This window comes from Artemia sp. Qi Xiang Cuo, chromosome 10 (assembly GCF_049724085.1).
Source record: "Artemia sp. Qi Xiang Cuo chromosome 10, ASM4972408v1, whole genome shotgun sequence".
In the NCBI taxonomy this organism is placed as follows: Eukaryota; Metazoa; Arthropoda; class Branchiopoda; order Anostraca; family Artemiidae; genus Artemia; species Artemia sp. Qi Xiang Cuo.
This window is the reverse complement of record NC_142803.1, coordinates 35,199,868-35,216,478: the sequence shown is the minus strand read 5'-3', so window position 1 is coordinate 35,216,478 and position 16,611 is coordinate 35,199,868. Positions and strand designations below refer to the sequence as shown.

Here is a 16,611-nt window from a genome sequence, read left to right as displayed (position 1 = left end):
TGGGATATCCGCTAGGAAGTTGAAAACTCGAAGACAAATTCTGAGAGCACATAAACCTCTTAATACTGAACTTTCCTTTCTGAACAATGGACCTTTGGAGTATTTTAAGTTACAGAATATCTTCTATCTGAAACTCACACATTTAAAAACATACTTGATCTTTTTATTACATACAATGACATTTCTCTTACATAAGTCACTAAACATAATAAAAAAGCCAATGTTCTAGCTCTGTTAGTAACAGGTAAAAGGCAAGAATGTTTAAGAAGTTTTTCAAGATTAGTAGTAATCACATTTTCATTTCACCCTGTGCGTCAATGCAAATTCTTACTTGATTACGATATCTCAAAGCCAAAACATGTAGATATAAAAATATTTATTGCAATAAAATACCAGTTTATGCACCATATATCTAGAAACTGGTTAAGTGATCGTGATAAGTCTCAATAGTTATAAAATTTTGAAAACTAGCACTTCACTGAAAACACAAAACCGACGCAACAAACAGTATTGGGAGCATAAATGTCCTTTAAAACCCTGTAGAAAACGAAAGACTAATTTAGAAAGCTTTCAACAATATTTCACCAGCCGTGAAATCAATAAATTTTATCATGCAATTTTCATTAAAAACCTCACGAGCCAGTTTATCTGAATCAGTTTTGCAGATTTATGTCGCAAAAACTGTGAAGCTATAAGTTTTGTTTATTTCAAGTTTCATCTTGGCTCCTTAATCTCATCAGAATTTTTTTTTTAATTAATCTTTGTTCGTTTTCAGGATATCTAAATATACACAACAGACCTTACAAAACAAGATTTTTCTAACTTTGGCGAAGAAACTAAAGAAGTCGAAATGGGTTTTTCTAAAAAAAAGGGGGAGTAAATGTAGGTTTTGCTTACAAACATCTCTTAAACTTCTCTCCCCCCCCCAATAAAATGTACAATTTTGTCACATAAAAAGTCCAAAGGGTGCATTATCATCAGTATCTTAAAGGATATACAGACAAAAAATTCGATTATTTATGGAATATTGGCATATATAAAACATCTAGCGATTTAAGGAAAGTGAAGGAAATTATACAAAAATTCGCGTTGTTATTATTGCATTTTTTCTGCCAATAATGTAAACAATTTTGAACTTCTCCTAAGAAATACGTTCGTTATTTTACTTCTTGGATTTCAACATTTTAGGGGAAATAATGATTAAAATCCTATGAAAAATAAGATTAAAACAAAGAATTCTTCAAATTTAGGAGGCAGTGCCCCCAAACGATGGGCCAGTGACATCAAAATCATACATTAGTTCATGCACACCTTGGCAGGGAAGTAAGATCTTAATTGCGAAAACTAAGGTTGGACACACTTCGGCGCTCCTATGAAATCCCAGTGCATCGCTAGCGCTGAAAAAAAGACACAACAGGGTTTCAAGCTCTTTTTTAAAATGCCCGGAAATATATTTTGGTGATTAATTTTTATTTTTAAGTTAGATATAAATACTATTTATCAATATTACTGAATTAGCTTTGAACTCGAGTGAAAACATTTTTTCACTAAGCAGTTTTTTTTCTTCCAAAACTCATTTTCTATGTTTTAACTTACTAACACCATTGAACAGGGGGATTTTAGGCATCTGGTTAAGGATCTTTGGTAATGGAAATTTCGATAGTATACTATTTATGGTTACAAGCCTATCCACCGGAAATGACACAAAAATTCCCATTTTCAGCGCCATATTCAACTTCACGCTGGCAATGTAAAGGCAAATTTATACTAAGCATAAAGATGTAAGCATTATCATTCAAATGATTTCTTAGGCAGCTTCCTCCGATGTTTCGGTGTCCCACTAGTCCACAAGTGCTGGAGAAATAAAAATAATAAAAAAAAGACACATCAGCGCTTCAAGCTCTGTTTCGGAATTTTTGGGATTTTTGTTTTTATTTGCTTATTTTGATGATAGACGTAGATAATAGTTCTTACTCCAAAATCAAAATCAAACAGATTTTTTTTAATTAGGCTCCTTTTTTAAGCTTGTTTTATAGTTTTCACTTGCTAAGGGGCTTGGAGGAGGAGTTGTAAACCTTCAGTCAAGGGTTTTTACCGGTGGAAATCCTAATGGTACCTTTTTTATACTTACCACCTTTTCAAATACAGAAATGGCACCGAAAAATTGCAATTTTCAGTGTAATATGGCACTTTATACGATGGCTCTATCAATGTAAATTTACAAAAATGTAAATATTATCGAGAGGTTCGAAAAAAACCACTAAACATCTTCTACGATGTTTGGTAGCCTACCAGTCCTGGTAGAAAAAAGAAAAAAGGAACTGTTCAAGGTCAAGGACCATAAGTCTCCAGTATTGGATTTTCGACCATGATGATTACAACTGTGCCCTTTTTACTTCGATGCCCTACCATCTTAAAGAGATTCAAGCTCTTTTCTTCCAATTCCCGTTTATTCGTTTCCACAGCGAACATTTACTATTAAGATTAACCCAAATCATACTTACTATTCCAGAATCAGCTTCAAATAGCGGTTTTTTCGCACTAGCCATTTTTCCTTTCTAGGGCATTTTTTAACTTTTGGTTACTATGGGCCGTGGTTCATTCTTTACTAGGTTGCAATTATAGCTGCAACCCGGAAAGATTTATCCAAGCAAACACAAAAATACACCGCTTAAATCATCCGGAAGAATTCAATAATCATTTATATATTCACCTTGACATTTTAACCAGCGAAGTTTTTAGATCAAGTTATACTGGATTACGTCAGCAGCCTACGTTATTTTTCTTTTTTCTTTTAGATAGGTTGCTTTTAGCTTTGCTTCCGTAATACAAAATGAGGTATTGCCGATATCAATAGCATGACAATAAGTTTTCTTTTTTTTTTTTTTTTTTTTTTTTTTTTTTTTCTTTAGAGGGGCTAGGGCTCAGGAATCGTATCAGATCTTATAGGGCTCGACTATTATAAAAGTAAAGTTTATAAGTTTTATAGAGCCTTTTCAACTTTAATTTGCATGAGGGGGGATCTAATACCCCCCTCAAAAATCATTTCAGAAATGGCTCTAGGCTGTAAACCCCCTCCCCCAGTCACAAAGCTTGCATCCATGCGTATAGCATCTAGGTCAAAAATGAATTATATGTACACGTAACGGCTAAGCCGGATCAGGTAAATCGATCGGTGCAATCAGAGTCTTTGCAACTCATATCGTTATAGAAACAAAGGTAGCTTAGAAATATTTTTGCATCTTTAGAAACTTTGTTTCTTCTCCAGTAAAATTACAAAAATGACAGACTTCTGTTTTATAGAAGCGCGGTAGCCATAGCTGTTAATAGTCTTTGGTACTACAAGAAACAACAAATCGCGGGTCTTCGCGTGAAGTTTTTGAAAAACAGCGTTTTCCCATACAACGTAAAGACCAAATTTAAAACATAAAACGAGCAGAAATTAGCTTCTCTAAGACATCAAACTTAAAATGAACAGACATTACTATGAATGACGGAATGAAACCAAAAACTAACAGAAATGACATGAATAATGACGGCAAACTTAAAACAAGCATAATTGCCACATACACTGGCGAGGTTGCCACCCCTAGAAATTTCTACCTTGGATTTCTTATATTTAGTTTCTGTTCACTTTTTTATTGATTAATTTAACAAGCAAAGTCTTTCTTCCGGTAGTTAAGAGCGAAGTTGACACTTAAAATGAACTAAAATTATTGTTCCGCCGATTACTTAAGCTATATCTGCAAAACTAGACCAAATAAACTGACTTGTGATATCCTCCAATATTTGTAGAACTTTAAAAACAAGCACTTTACTGAAAACACAAAACCGACTAATTAATAAGTCTTTCAGCGACCATGCTATCGCTAAATTTTATTATACTACTCTCTAATTCTCTGAAAATTTCGAAAAGCTCAGTTTCCAATATAGTATTTGGAAATAGCATAGAACTTATGAAATACCAGAGTTCAATATGACATCTCACGGAACCAAACAAAAGGTAGGATATCTGCTATATACTGTTGTACGTGCATGTATGAGTTATCTTCTGATGAAATATCCCTGGCCATGGAGCCTTTCGAGGGGGAATAGGCTAAAAGTATTGGATTTCCAATTTGTATTTATTGGTGAATAAAACTCTGAACTCTCTGAACTCTGATGCGGAATTATTTAAACAAAATCTAACATGGTATTTCACATAACAAAATACAAGGCACAAGGCAGGTTTCTGTCAATTTATAGTTACTATATCGGATTTTGTTTAATAATTCAACATGAGAAGATAATTCCGACATGTAGGTACAATAATATAAAGCAGACAACTTGCCTTGTACTTTGTGCTTTTTATGTAAAATAGGCATACCATATTCGATTTTGCTTAAGTGTGAGTTTTCTTTTTGTTTTTGGATACGAAGCCTAAATATTCGGGCTTTTATCATTGTTTTTGCATAAATAAGTGTTGTATTTTATTTCCATTGTCTTAGTAAACATTTTTAACCTTTTCTATGTTTTATTTTTACCCGTTCTAAAAATTATTTACAGTTCGAGATGATAAATTCTTCTTTTTTTAGAGTTAATAAATCAAAGGTTTAGGAATAGAAACTTACCAGGGGCATGAAAGCAAACTGACTAACGAACCCAATCACTGGTCCAACTGGTCGACGTAGAGTTTCTTTTACAACCTTCAGGTCCAAAGAGCAACCCATATTGATAAAAGCAATGGAAACCAACAAAACTATAATTCCAGTAAAAGCTTTGTCAATTGGACGTGTGGCCCGTTTGACACCAACGCGTAACGACTTGGACCTTTCAACTTGACTTCCATTTCTTCTTCTAAGAATTTGTACTTCCGTATAGCCAATAAACTTTCCTTTAAAAAAAGTAGCAAGCAATCTCGAAGTCTTATCAAGTATCGAGGTTAACTTGGGGACATTTGCTGATTTTTGGGAGCATAAAAATGGAAAACCTTTATTAACCAGAAAGTTTTCATCTTTTGTGTTGTTGAAAGTAGAGCAATAAATGGCTCGGTCATTTTCGTTTTTTTTTGCAAACTTACACAAAAATAGGGGGAAAATATATTCCTTTGTGGCAGTCTCAAAAGGCATTAGATAGATGCCTTTGCAATCACAGGTAAAATTACTACAAAACATTCAAGTTACTTGGCTGTTCTTTATTATATCTTCATTTCTAGTACCCCAATAGTTGGGAGCAATTACACTTACAATAACATACCAATTAATACAAATGGCAAAGCTCCTCTAATAGAAAGGATAGAGTCAGAGAATTACAATATGCGAAATGAAAATAAATGGAATTACAATTAAATCAAGGATCCCTCTGATGCTTAGATTCCACCTAATTTTGGTGAATGCTATCCTTTGTCTTTTCTTGAAATGAACCTTCAAAAAGTTTCTAAAATAAGACTACCTCATTGTCCATATAAGACTTCAAAAGTTTCATAAATAAGACTACCTCATTGTCCTCAATACCAATTAGCTATTCTGTATCAAAGTGATTGTTTCACCTACCTTTCTGTCGATTTTTGTTAGGTTCCAAACACTCTATTGAAAGTAGCTTATTTGTAATTTAAATTTTGGATGGCTGAATGTATCTTATTTTCAGTCAAAATTAATTCTACAAGACTGTTTTTACACCTGCATAATCTAAAGAAAATTTCTTAATTAGTTCTTTCGACCCAGGTGGGGAAAGAACAAAATTTCATAAGGCATAATTATAGTGGCATAAATAATAATTAATTTGCAAAGCAACAGAGAACACCATGATTATCTTGAAAGGGTAAAGGATAAAGTGTTTGTTGAATCAGTCATCCTTCTTTTAATCAGGTTATAAAGCAATGCTTAGAATTCCAGATAAAACCCATACTCTTTCAAAGGATGGTCAACGATTATTTTCAAAAACATGTAGATAATTAAGCAAGAAATTCAGAATAATATTCTGATGAGGTCTTGTTTAGGGGAGCCAAACTTTAGGGGAAGAAGAGGAGCATAGACTTTGTCAGAATTTCAGTAATTTGTAGGCCAAAGTATTGAAATTCGAAAAAAAACCTTATTTTACAAGATTGATCCTTGAGAGTTCTCAGGGAGAAAGACTTCTTCTTCTTCCATTATGTGTACAAATATAAAAACTAGGATCATCATGGTATTCTTCTCCTAGAAATTACTAGGCTGAGTTTCAAAGAGAAAGAAAGTTCTTAGAATTGTTTCAGTAGGCTATGCTATTACTTTATCTCTCCATGAAAAACATGAATATGCAATTACTTTAACAGTAAATATTGCCCTTGCATATCCTAAACAAAATTGTATTGCTTTGAGGACACAACATCCAAATAATTAAAAAATGATGTCAGAATTTAAGCTTTTTTGGGACTAATAACGTGGCCTTATATATATTAAAGCTTACCAGTAAGATTAAAATATCCTCCTTTTTCATCACTGATAACAACTGGAGGGTCTGAACTCACTTCTACAATCCGGTCATCCAAGCTAATAGCATCATATTCAAACTCATGTGCTGGTATATTCATGTCTATATCATCCACTTCAAAGCATACAATTGTAGTTTCATGCTCAGTTAAACGAGATTCAGACGTAAAGTTAAAATCAACATTGAATGATTTGAGCTTTGTACCAAGATTAATACCATTAACAGTTGCCACAAAAATTGGTAACAAGGCAAGGACATACAGGATTACGATGTGAAAGGGCCACAGTGGACACATCCTTGACAGATTGACTCTGAAAAAGAAATTTAAATTCAGATAAATCATTCAAGTTTTTAAAAATTCATTGACGTTTGCAGACGTGCAAGGAGTCAGCTCCTTAGTGATTAAACAAAAAACAAGTTTTTTCCACTGAAAGTAAGGAACAACATTTAAACATAAAATGAAAATTAATTATTCTGTATATAAGGGGACTGTCCCCTCCTCCGTCCCTCACTCGTTGCGTTATTTTTGTAAGTGCTTTTAAAAAGCTTCTTATTCTAATTAAACAGCCCTTTTGTTTCAGGAGTCGCTCTTAAAGAGTTGGGCCAAAAAGTCAAACTTTAGCGTAAAGAGCGAGAAATTAAGGAGGGGGCAGCCCTCCTCATATATAGAATAATTTCTATTGGTTTCAAACTTCAATTACCTAGGGACGCCAAATATCTGGGCTAATCTCATCTCAGTTGACCTGGAAAAGACTTTCAATTATCTTGACCATAATTTTTTAGCTGATAAACTTTCCCATGAATTCCAAATCGACCCCTCTCTGGTAAAAATTATCTCATCATTTTTAAGCCAACAATATCAAGTGGTCAAATACATGAATACTTATTCTGCACCTTTACCAGTCTATAATGGAATACCTCTAGGTGTTATAACTAAACCCATGTTTTTTAGCGTTATGGTAAAAAATTTTGCAGAAGATACCCCCGTACAATGGAAATTTGTGGATGATGTGACTCTATTATAGGTTGCCAGGAAAAATATAAAAAGTATTCTGCTAAAAATCCTTGCAGATAATGCGACATATGCCCTCAAAAACAAAATGCATGTAAACCCATTGAAATCTACAATTCTAGCAATAAATTTTCTAAGCACAGCCTCCTCATTTACGTCTATTATTCCAAGTGAACTTAGGGCATAAGAAATAACACTTCTAGGAGTAATTATAACTTCAGATCTTAAATGGGAAGCCCATATTTCAAATATAACCAATTAATCGAATATTTCCATAGCTTTCCTTAAGCAATTGGCAAAATATCAATGCCCTGCTTCTCATATTTTGAAATTTTATATATCTCTTATCGCCCAACTCTCAAATATACTTGCCCTCTATGGCACTTCTCACTAAATAAACATCAAACCAAAAGGTTGGAATCCGTCCAGAAAAGGGCTTTCAAAATAATCACACGGGGAGGGAAGTTGCCTTACTCCTACTTCTTACAAAAGTTTAAAATTAAAACCCTGGAAAATAGACGAAATAATCTGTGCCTCCGTTTTGGTGGTAATGCGAGAGCCAACATCCGAACTGAAGAACTTTTTCCGCCTTCCCATAATCCTGAACGGAAGCCTCTCCCAAGAGAGGCAAAAAATCCCATCCCCATTCTAAAACCCGTAAAGACTAAAACAAGAGGGTATTTAGATAGCTTTATACCAACCCTCACTCAAATCCTTAACACCTCCAATACCTCTTAATGAATTTTTTTTTACTTTTTTGACACTATTTTTTTTTTTTTTTTCTTTTTTTATGACTTATTTTATTATATGCCATTTTATGAATAAAGTTTTATCTTTAATGTATGACCTGTTTGATATGACATTATTTTATGCTACTTTAATATTTTTCTTAATTGTTTAATTTCTATTTGTCTGTTTATATTTTTTAATTTTTTGATGTCCCTGATCCTAATTTCATTGAAGTGCTTGTGATGGTTGTTGTTTACTTCATATTTGTTTTTGACACGAACTTATATTCGGCGATTTATCGCTTGTGAAAAGTTTTAAGAATAAAGCCTTATTCTAGTCTATTCTATACTCAATGTTGCTTTTTACTTTGAGTGGAAAAGACTTTTTTTCATTATTTGATTTCTTAACCTTTTTTTAATCATGCTGGGAAATCCGCCTCTCTGTGGAAAATTTCCCCCAGAAAATCCTTATATATATATATATATATATATATATATATATATATATATATATATATATATATATATATATATATATAGATAGATATAGATGGATAGATATTTATTGCAATAAAAGCCACTTTGGGCCATGGCAAAAAAAAGGGAAATCACACAAAATAATAACATGATTGTAACACTCATAGCAAAGTATGGTAGCCTACATAACAATAACAACGCAAAATTAAAAAACCTTACAAAAACATAATAAAGCACACGATACCATTAAACTAACATAAATAGATAGATGTATGTTACATCTATCAAGGGCCATGACTACAAAAATAACAAACAAGAAAAAAACTTACACACATACAACAATACTTCCCACACTCACCCCACCCCTTTTTACAAAAATCTATCTCTATGTGACATACCCAATTTTATATACTTTGCTATCATTCTTATTGTCCCATAATTTTTTGATCCCATTACTGAAACCAACCACTCACTTGTCCCCACATTAAAAAAAAATCCAAAAATTCAATTTACAATAATTCTCCAAATCATGTCGGAAATTCCAAATTTCCTCCAGAAAATCCCCCGTGGAAAGTTCCACCCCCCCCCCGTCCCAAAAAAAGTTTCCGTAAGTTTCTCAATAACAAATATTATATGTATACAATGGATAAATTGCATAACTTACTGCCCTTTCCCTCCATGTAAAATTTCCTCCCTGCAGAAAACTCTCTTTGTTGGAAATATCCCCCCCCCCTAAGAAATCCGTATGTTTCCAAATAACAAATATTATATGTAACAATGAGCAAAATACATAGCTTACAGCCCTTTCCCCGGGGACTGTGAGGGGTCTTGTCATCTTCAGCAGGATAGTTATTGCACCTTTCAACTATACTGAACCCAAGAGCACTGACTTAAGAATAGGGGTACTTATAGGGCCGGATCGAATAGATGTGGGGCTGAACTTGTGAACTTACATCCCAAATAAATATAATCATTAACTTCCTTCATCTCTTTCCCTTTAAAATAAAACTTATTCTTTTCCTTTCATCATTTCCAAAACTAATATAACTGATTTTTCAATATTTAAAACTAATTTTTTTACTCTCCAGATAACTATCCAAAATCTCTAACATCTTTTGCAAATCCGGAGCCGATTTCGCAAGCAATACTATGTCATCTGCAAATAATAAACAAAACAGCTCCAGCGACATCAATTTTAACATAGGGACATTTCTATTTCTAAAATACTGCTCAATATCATTAATAAAAAGAGAAAACAATATATATATATATAATATATATATATATATATATATATATTTATTGCATTTACATTTAACCTTTAGCATAGCTGTTTGTGTCTCACAATTCTTCTTCCTTCAGATCTGTTGGGATACAACTGATCTAATAATTTAAAAGATGTGAAATGTGTTCTTTAATATCTCCATTGGGGTCTAAAAGGTAGATTTGGCAGAATGGATATGGTTCAAAATCACCTTCAGGGGTCTATGATGGGTGTGCTGCTAAATTGATTTTGTCATAAATTTGTCCAGCTATTTTGAAGCTGAAAACGTTGTGACTTTTTTTGATTCGATCGTCGCATACATTGAATGAAGCTAAAGCAAAACATGAGTTTTAGTTTCGTATTTATTTGTGGAACTCTTTAGAGAGCAAGGAATGTCCTATAACAAGCCAAACAAAATCATATGGAAACTGTTGATGCAGGAATCCAATTCGACCAAAAAGGCAGCAGCCCCTGAGTAAATCATCTTTCTTGGCTAATTTTCCTGTGGGATATTGGAGGACTCCACAGTGAAAATATACAGAGTTGAAGGGTCCCAATGACTTGTAAATAGCACTTGCATAGTTTATGGCATCTTCACTGGGGTCTATGCCAAAATTTGCTGGCATCAAAGATTGTGATGGTGGTGTTCTTAAAACATAATATTTTTTTCGGTACTTGTGTACATAATGGTGCACACTCGAGAAGTAAAGTTAGGTCAATCCGAATGAAATAAACCAAAATATAATGAGAACATAATACTTTAGAAGCAAATTTGGGCTATATATTTGCACATTAAGGGGGGAGTAAAGTATAGTGGGTCTGTATGCAAAATATGTTAGCTACAGTTATTCTGCATATTATGAAGTAAGAATTGTTTTCTAACTTCACATTGTCCAAATACTTTACCCACACCCCCCCCTAATTTGCAAATATATAGCCCAAATTATATAAGTCCAATGTATTCTGTCATTTGTCACTTGTTTCCACTGAGCATAAGCTAATTGTCTCTTAATACAGACAGATAATACTGTTTTATTCTCGAGTGTGTACTATTATGTACACAAGTACCGTTTTTTCTTTTGTACTTTCATTTTTTACTCATTCTGACTCTCACTGTCCTTTGGCTGCATAGTTATTTGTTCTTAACTGTCATTTTTGAAACTCTTGATGCTTGCTTTAGTGTTTCTGCTTAACCTACAATTCTTTATTCTTATAATTCAACATGGGGTATTTCTTAGACCTTTAGTTGCTTGCACGTCTCACAGACTATTATCTCCTAATAGTATATTTCTTTGTTCTCACAGTTGTATGTTTTCTAACATTGTGACCCGACCGTTCTCTCTTCTTTATTTTCATCCGTTCTGATCCTGACTGTTGCCTGTCTAGTAACCGCAAATTTTTTTTGTTGATCACTTTGTTTTGAGTCGTTGTGACTCTTGCTGCCACTTATCTTTTAACTTCATATTTCTATGTTTTCAATTTCGTTTTTGAATTGTTCTAATTGTTGGTTTTTCTAAAATTTTAAATGCACATATCTGTTATATGTATTTTTGTTTTAATTCTTTCAGACATTTTTTAGCGCCTTTTGCCTTAATTGCTTGGATTGATCTTGTTACTTTTGATGGTCTAGGTTTTTCATTATCACCTGTTGCACATTTACATTTCAAAGTTTGTTCTCTTGATCTTATTTCATTTGATGGTCTACTTTGTTCATTTTGAGTTTACGGTTTTGTCCACTTCTGTTCGTTTTTGTACTCATTTTGTGCTAATGTTAATACACATTTTGTGTCCCCTAGATATTATGAAACTGCTGAAAATGCCTTTTGAAATTTACATCACCGAATATGGGCACATGAATTAACATTTTTCTAAACTTTTTTCTGCAAATACTTCTAAAATGGTTTTAAAATCAATGTTCTTCGTGTATTCACTTTTATTAAACTTGATTGATAAACTATTTAGTCTATCTTGATTATTGTTGACATGACATATTTTTTTTATTGGTTTAAGCCTGGAAGAATAACCTCTCTACAGAAGCAATACTTACTGAAATTGTTAAGAACACTTTAGAATTTTGAAAATCAATTCGTCATTTTCATGGCGGCGCGGGGCCCTTTCAAACGCGGGGCTCGATTGGGCCCAATTGCTCCAATCGCCCCTTTTTCCGGCCATGGGCATTTAAGTTTGCTATATTACATTGTTTGCTAATATCTTGATTAGATTCCAATGCAAACATTTATAGTTTGGATTACAGATATGGCTTACTTTTACTTAATTAATTTCTGACCTTATTATTATCCAACTCAGCAAAATGTTCAGGGGGAGCAATTCAAAATTACCACTTCCCCTAAAGTTGTAGTATTCTTTTGAAACTTATCTCACTTTTTCTGTGAATTTCACACATGAAGTCCTTTCAGGGGGAATTATTTTGGATGACTTGCCTCACTCTCAAGATAAATCCTGAAATTCTGACCATGATACAGTAATATATTTTATGCTTTTCATTCAAAAAATTTAGACAGAAATATGTATACAGGTTATCAGATAGGGAATATAAGGTTGTAATTTTAGAGTGTGATGCTTACATGTCTTTTTTTATTTAGGGGGGAGGAATATAATCTTTCAAAAAGACAAAAAAAAATCCAAAACAAAAATGAATAGGACACATTGTACTTGTAATTAATAACAAGAAAATATGATTAAAAAAAACTGCACTATCTCATGCTATTACAAGTCTACAAAGTTTAGGATTTCTACTTTTCCACACAAAGGTTTGAAATTTGGTTGAAAATCTCATCTACTTAGGGTTCAGTTTCTGTAAAAAGAAATTTACAATTACATAGATTATTTGATAAAATGATGTGTGACAAAAATCCTGAAAGACAAGCAGTGAACTATGTCATCCAAGACAAGCTTCTCAAATGCTTGAAAGACTGTATGAATTGGGTGTAACCAAATTTGTGTTGGGTGAAGAAATATGGCCATTGCATCATGCCAATACACCTGTACTTTCAGCTATGATTGATTTATCTTTTCTTTAATCACTGAGCTAAACTGCCCACCCTAATTATGCAACACAGCTGCTTAAATATCTATTTTCCCAAAAATCAAAAAGATCACACATAGGAGGCAATGGGAAAATGTGGAAATAATCAAGTGTGGACTGATGATGCACCAGAAGAGCCTGATTTCCAAAAACTTCCAGATATGTTAAAAATAATGGACATAGAAACAAGAAGATGCATAATACCAGAAATAGTGGGCATTTTGAAGAAAATTAGATTGATACAAAATTCATTTTTATAAGACAATGTTCTTATTACATCAGTTTAAGTATTTTTGGGGGACATCATAGATCAGATTCTGAAGGTTATGTTCTCCTAGATCAAAATTATCAGATAATATAGAAAAAGTATTGCAACAGTCAAAGAGGGGAATACTACTACTACTAACAACTCATCGCAGCACCAAGCCGCCTGAGGCCAACACAGCTATGCACGCTCCGCCTTCACCCTAATCTATTTAAAGCCTCTCTTTTTACATCCGCCCACGAAGTTTCCATCTTCTTTAAATCTTCCTTCACGACGTCCTCCTACCCAAAACGAGAACGGCCTGCTTTCCATTAAGCCCTAGACAGTTAGCTAAAAAGAACAGCCGTTGGCACTCTTTCATCCTCCATCCGCACAACGTGCCCCAGCCACCCCAACCTTTCTTTCATTATAGACCTAGAAAGCAGTATTGAACCACATTTTTGTATAGCCTATTGTTTGAAATACGGTCAGTCAGACGAGTACCCAGAACAATCCTTAAGCAATTTCTCTGGAAAACATCTAGGAAATCCTCATCTGCTTTTTGGAGCATCCATGCTTTAGAACAATATTTGACCACTGTCATCACTGTAGCTTCTAATATTCTAATCTTGGTTTGCAGACTTATTTTCCTATTCTTCCAAACTTTTTAACTGTGAAAAAATACCCTGAGCCCTTAGCTATTCTATTTTTAACATCTTCACTGCTCCCACCATCTTTACTAATAATACTACCAAGGTAAGTGAAGCTGCCCACCTGATCAATCTTTTCAGTACCCAACATCACCTTTTCATCTTCACTTATTCCTAACTTTATTGACTTAGTCTTCCTAACATTAATTTTCAAACCAATACTAGCACCCTGAACTCACAAAACCTCTAAAACTTCATTCATTTTGCTCACACTTTCATATAGGATGCTTATATCATCAGCATAATCCAAGTCCAAGAGACTTTTTCCGCCCTAGTTGATTCTGTGGTCTCCCATTGCCTTTCCTATGCTCCTTAAAACAATATCGATCAAAATAATCCCTAAATAGGGGGATAGAACACAACCCTGCTTAACTCCTGATTTAATACAAAACCAGCTGCTAACCTCATTTCCTACCTTAACCGCAGCAGTGTTATTCTTGTACACAGCACTAATCACTTTTATGTATTTATCTGGTATACCATACAAGGATAAAACCTTTACTAAAGCTCCTCTATAAACAGAATAGAACAATTTCTCATAATCTATAAAACTGAGAACCAAAGGTGTTTGAAAACTTATGCACTTCTCAATTATTAACCTAAGATCAATTATTAACAATGGTGATCAATTAATCAAATTAAACCTTAGGAAACTGTGACTGATGCCATGTAAGGAAAAGTGCAATGACCTAAGGAGATGGAGGAGGGTATATGAAAAACCCTTCCTAACCCTTAGTTTCTTTCTGGATTTATTCCTGGCAGTTTTATTTACTTTAATCTTTGTCTTTCCTATTAGTAAAATGCCTCTAAACTCTTGATTTTTCCAAGTGAATGGCTAGGATGTATATGCTACACTAATGAAATGAAAGTCTTGATAGCAAAAGTTTTGTGAACAGACAGTAAATAACTGCCTAGCATATGTGACAATATTCTGTACAAAATAGTGGCCACTTTGCACCAAAGCTAAACTTGTTTTTATGGTGGTAAATAAAATTTTATGTTTTAGACAATGGTAAAAAATAGTTTCAGACAAAGGATAGCAAGAGCAAAAGAGCCCTTTGAATATGCAAATACATTGCAGAATGTGAAAGAGCTAAAATACAAAAAGTAATTTCATACTTTCTATATAATTTCTTTTGTTTGTGAGAAGTTTTATTTCAAATTCAGGCAATGGAAAATTGATTATTTTACTTCTTGTTTAGTCCAGAGAAATCACCAATTACTAGATTTCAATGTTCAGGAATATGCATGTGCCAAAATTTATTTGTCTCAAAAAGCATTTATAGAATTTTCCCATTGTAAGTTTTTCTCTATTCCAGACTAGTTTAAACTATTTATCAAGCAAGATGATATATCTTTTACCTGTATGCTATCTTTTCTCAAGCAATGTATGACCAGCAGGCTAAAAATCAAGAGAATGCTAACTTTCCTTAGTACAATGCAGTTTTCAGCAGTTTTTTTGGGGGGGCAGGGAGAGGGGTTGGCTGGCAGGTGGTACACTGACCACATAAACTTTGCATGATTATATTTTGATAAAAACTAGATGGTGGTATATTTTATACAGAAATTGTAAATTTTGGATATCACTAGTATGTGCAAACTTACATACTTCTTGATGTTTTGGAGATTGTAAGGCAAACTATCTTTAGTCAAAGTCAAAACCATGTATTTACATGCTGGTAGCTAGTACATTACTTTATGGCTAAATTAAAAAGTCATTGAATTTGTTAAGTTTCAGGATTAAAAATAATACCACACTGGTGAAAATTATATATGAAATCATCCCTAGCCTGTTCTAGATGGATAGTTCCTAAGTAACCATAGCCCTGTTTATTTCGTGTAAACTGAAGACAATGCAGAGAATTGAAGAACTTTAGGCAAAGAGAGATACATTTTAATGTACCATATATAGAATTGTTTCTACATATCTAAAAACCCAAGTTCTAGGGATTTTACCCAGTGTCTTTTGACAACATAAAAAATTGTATGCTCTCTTCTCTGTCTTTATTGTTGACAGAATTGATTAATCAAATGTTATATCCAGAAAATGTTAACAGACAAGGGGTACTAATTAGTATATTTGGAATCAGTTTTTTTTTTCAAACATATCAAATAATAGGCTATATTCATCTGTTGGTAAATATTGAGTGGTTCTACTCACCATAAAGAAACACTATAAAACTCCAGAAACTCCTTTAAAACATTAAAAAATTTTTGCTTATATCATTCCTAAATATGCTTTGCTTAAATTTAAACCCCCACCGCCCCCCTCCCAATTGACAAATATGTAGTTCAAAGGTATATATATACAAGATTCCATAGCTGACATAGAGACAAAGTAGATACTGCTTGATTTCTTTTTTATGCTCTTACTAATTATAATAATCAATTCATTTGCAAAGACACCCTTCCCCCCTTTGACAACCCTATATATAGCCCAAGGAGCATACAAAGACTAAATGAAAATACAAAAACAATGAAATTCTTACTTTCTAATATGAAAGGTTTTTCTATTAATCAGATTATCATGTTTTCTTTGGCAAGAGGAAGCAAATCACATTTAGGAATGATGTAGGCTACTTAAGTGTTTTAGAATTTTTTAAAGTACATTCCAGAAATTTACAGTATTTCCTTAAGGGGAGTGGGATAAGTAAATATTTGTCCTACTCTCTTTAATACTGTC

At 33.3% G+C, this 16,611-nt stretch overlaps 1 protein-coding gene across 4 annotated transcripts in view; it reads right to left on the bottom strand.

Moving 5' to 3' along the window:
* LOC148947702 (ileal sodium/bile acid cotransporter-like) overlaps positions 1-16,611 on the bottom strand; it is a 75,975-nt gene that overhangs the window by 20,650 nt on the left and 38,714 nt on the right. For all 4 annotated transcript variants that reach the window (XM_089095380.1, XM_089095377.1, XM_089095378.1 and 1 more), the window contains exons 2-3: positions 6,424-6,758; positions 4,611-4,873 (exon numbers count right to left, since the gene is read on the bottom strand). In XM_089095380.1, the coding sequence (XP_088951506.1) occupies positions 4,611-4,873; positions 6,424-6,758 (598 nt within the window). The remainder of the gene's footprint in view (positions 1-4,610; positions 4,874-6,423; positions 6,759-16,611) is intronic.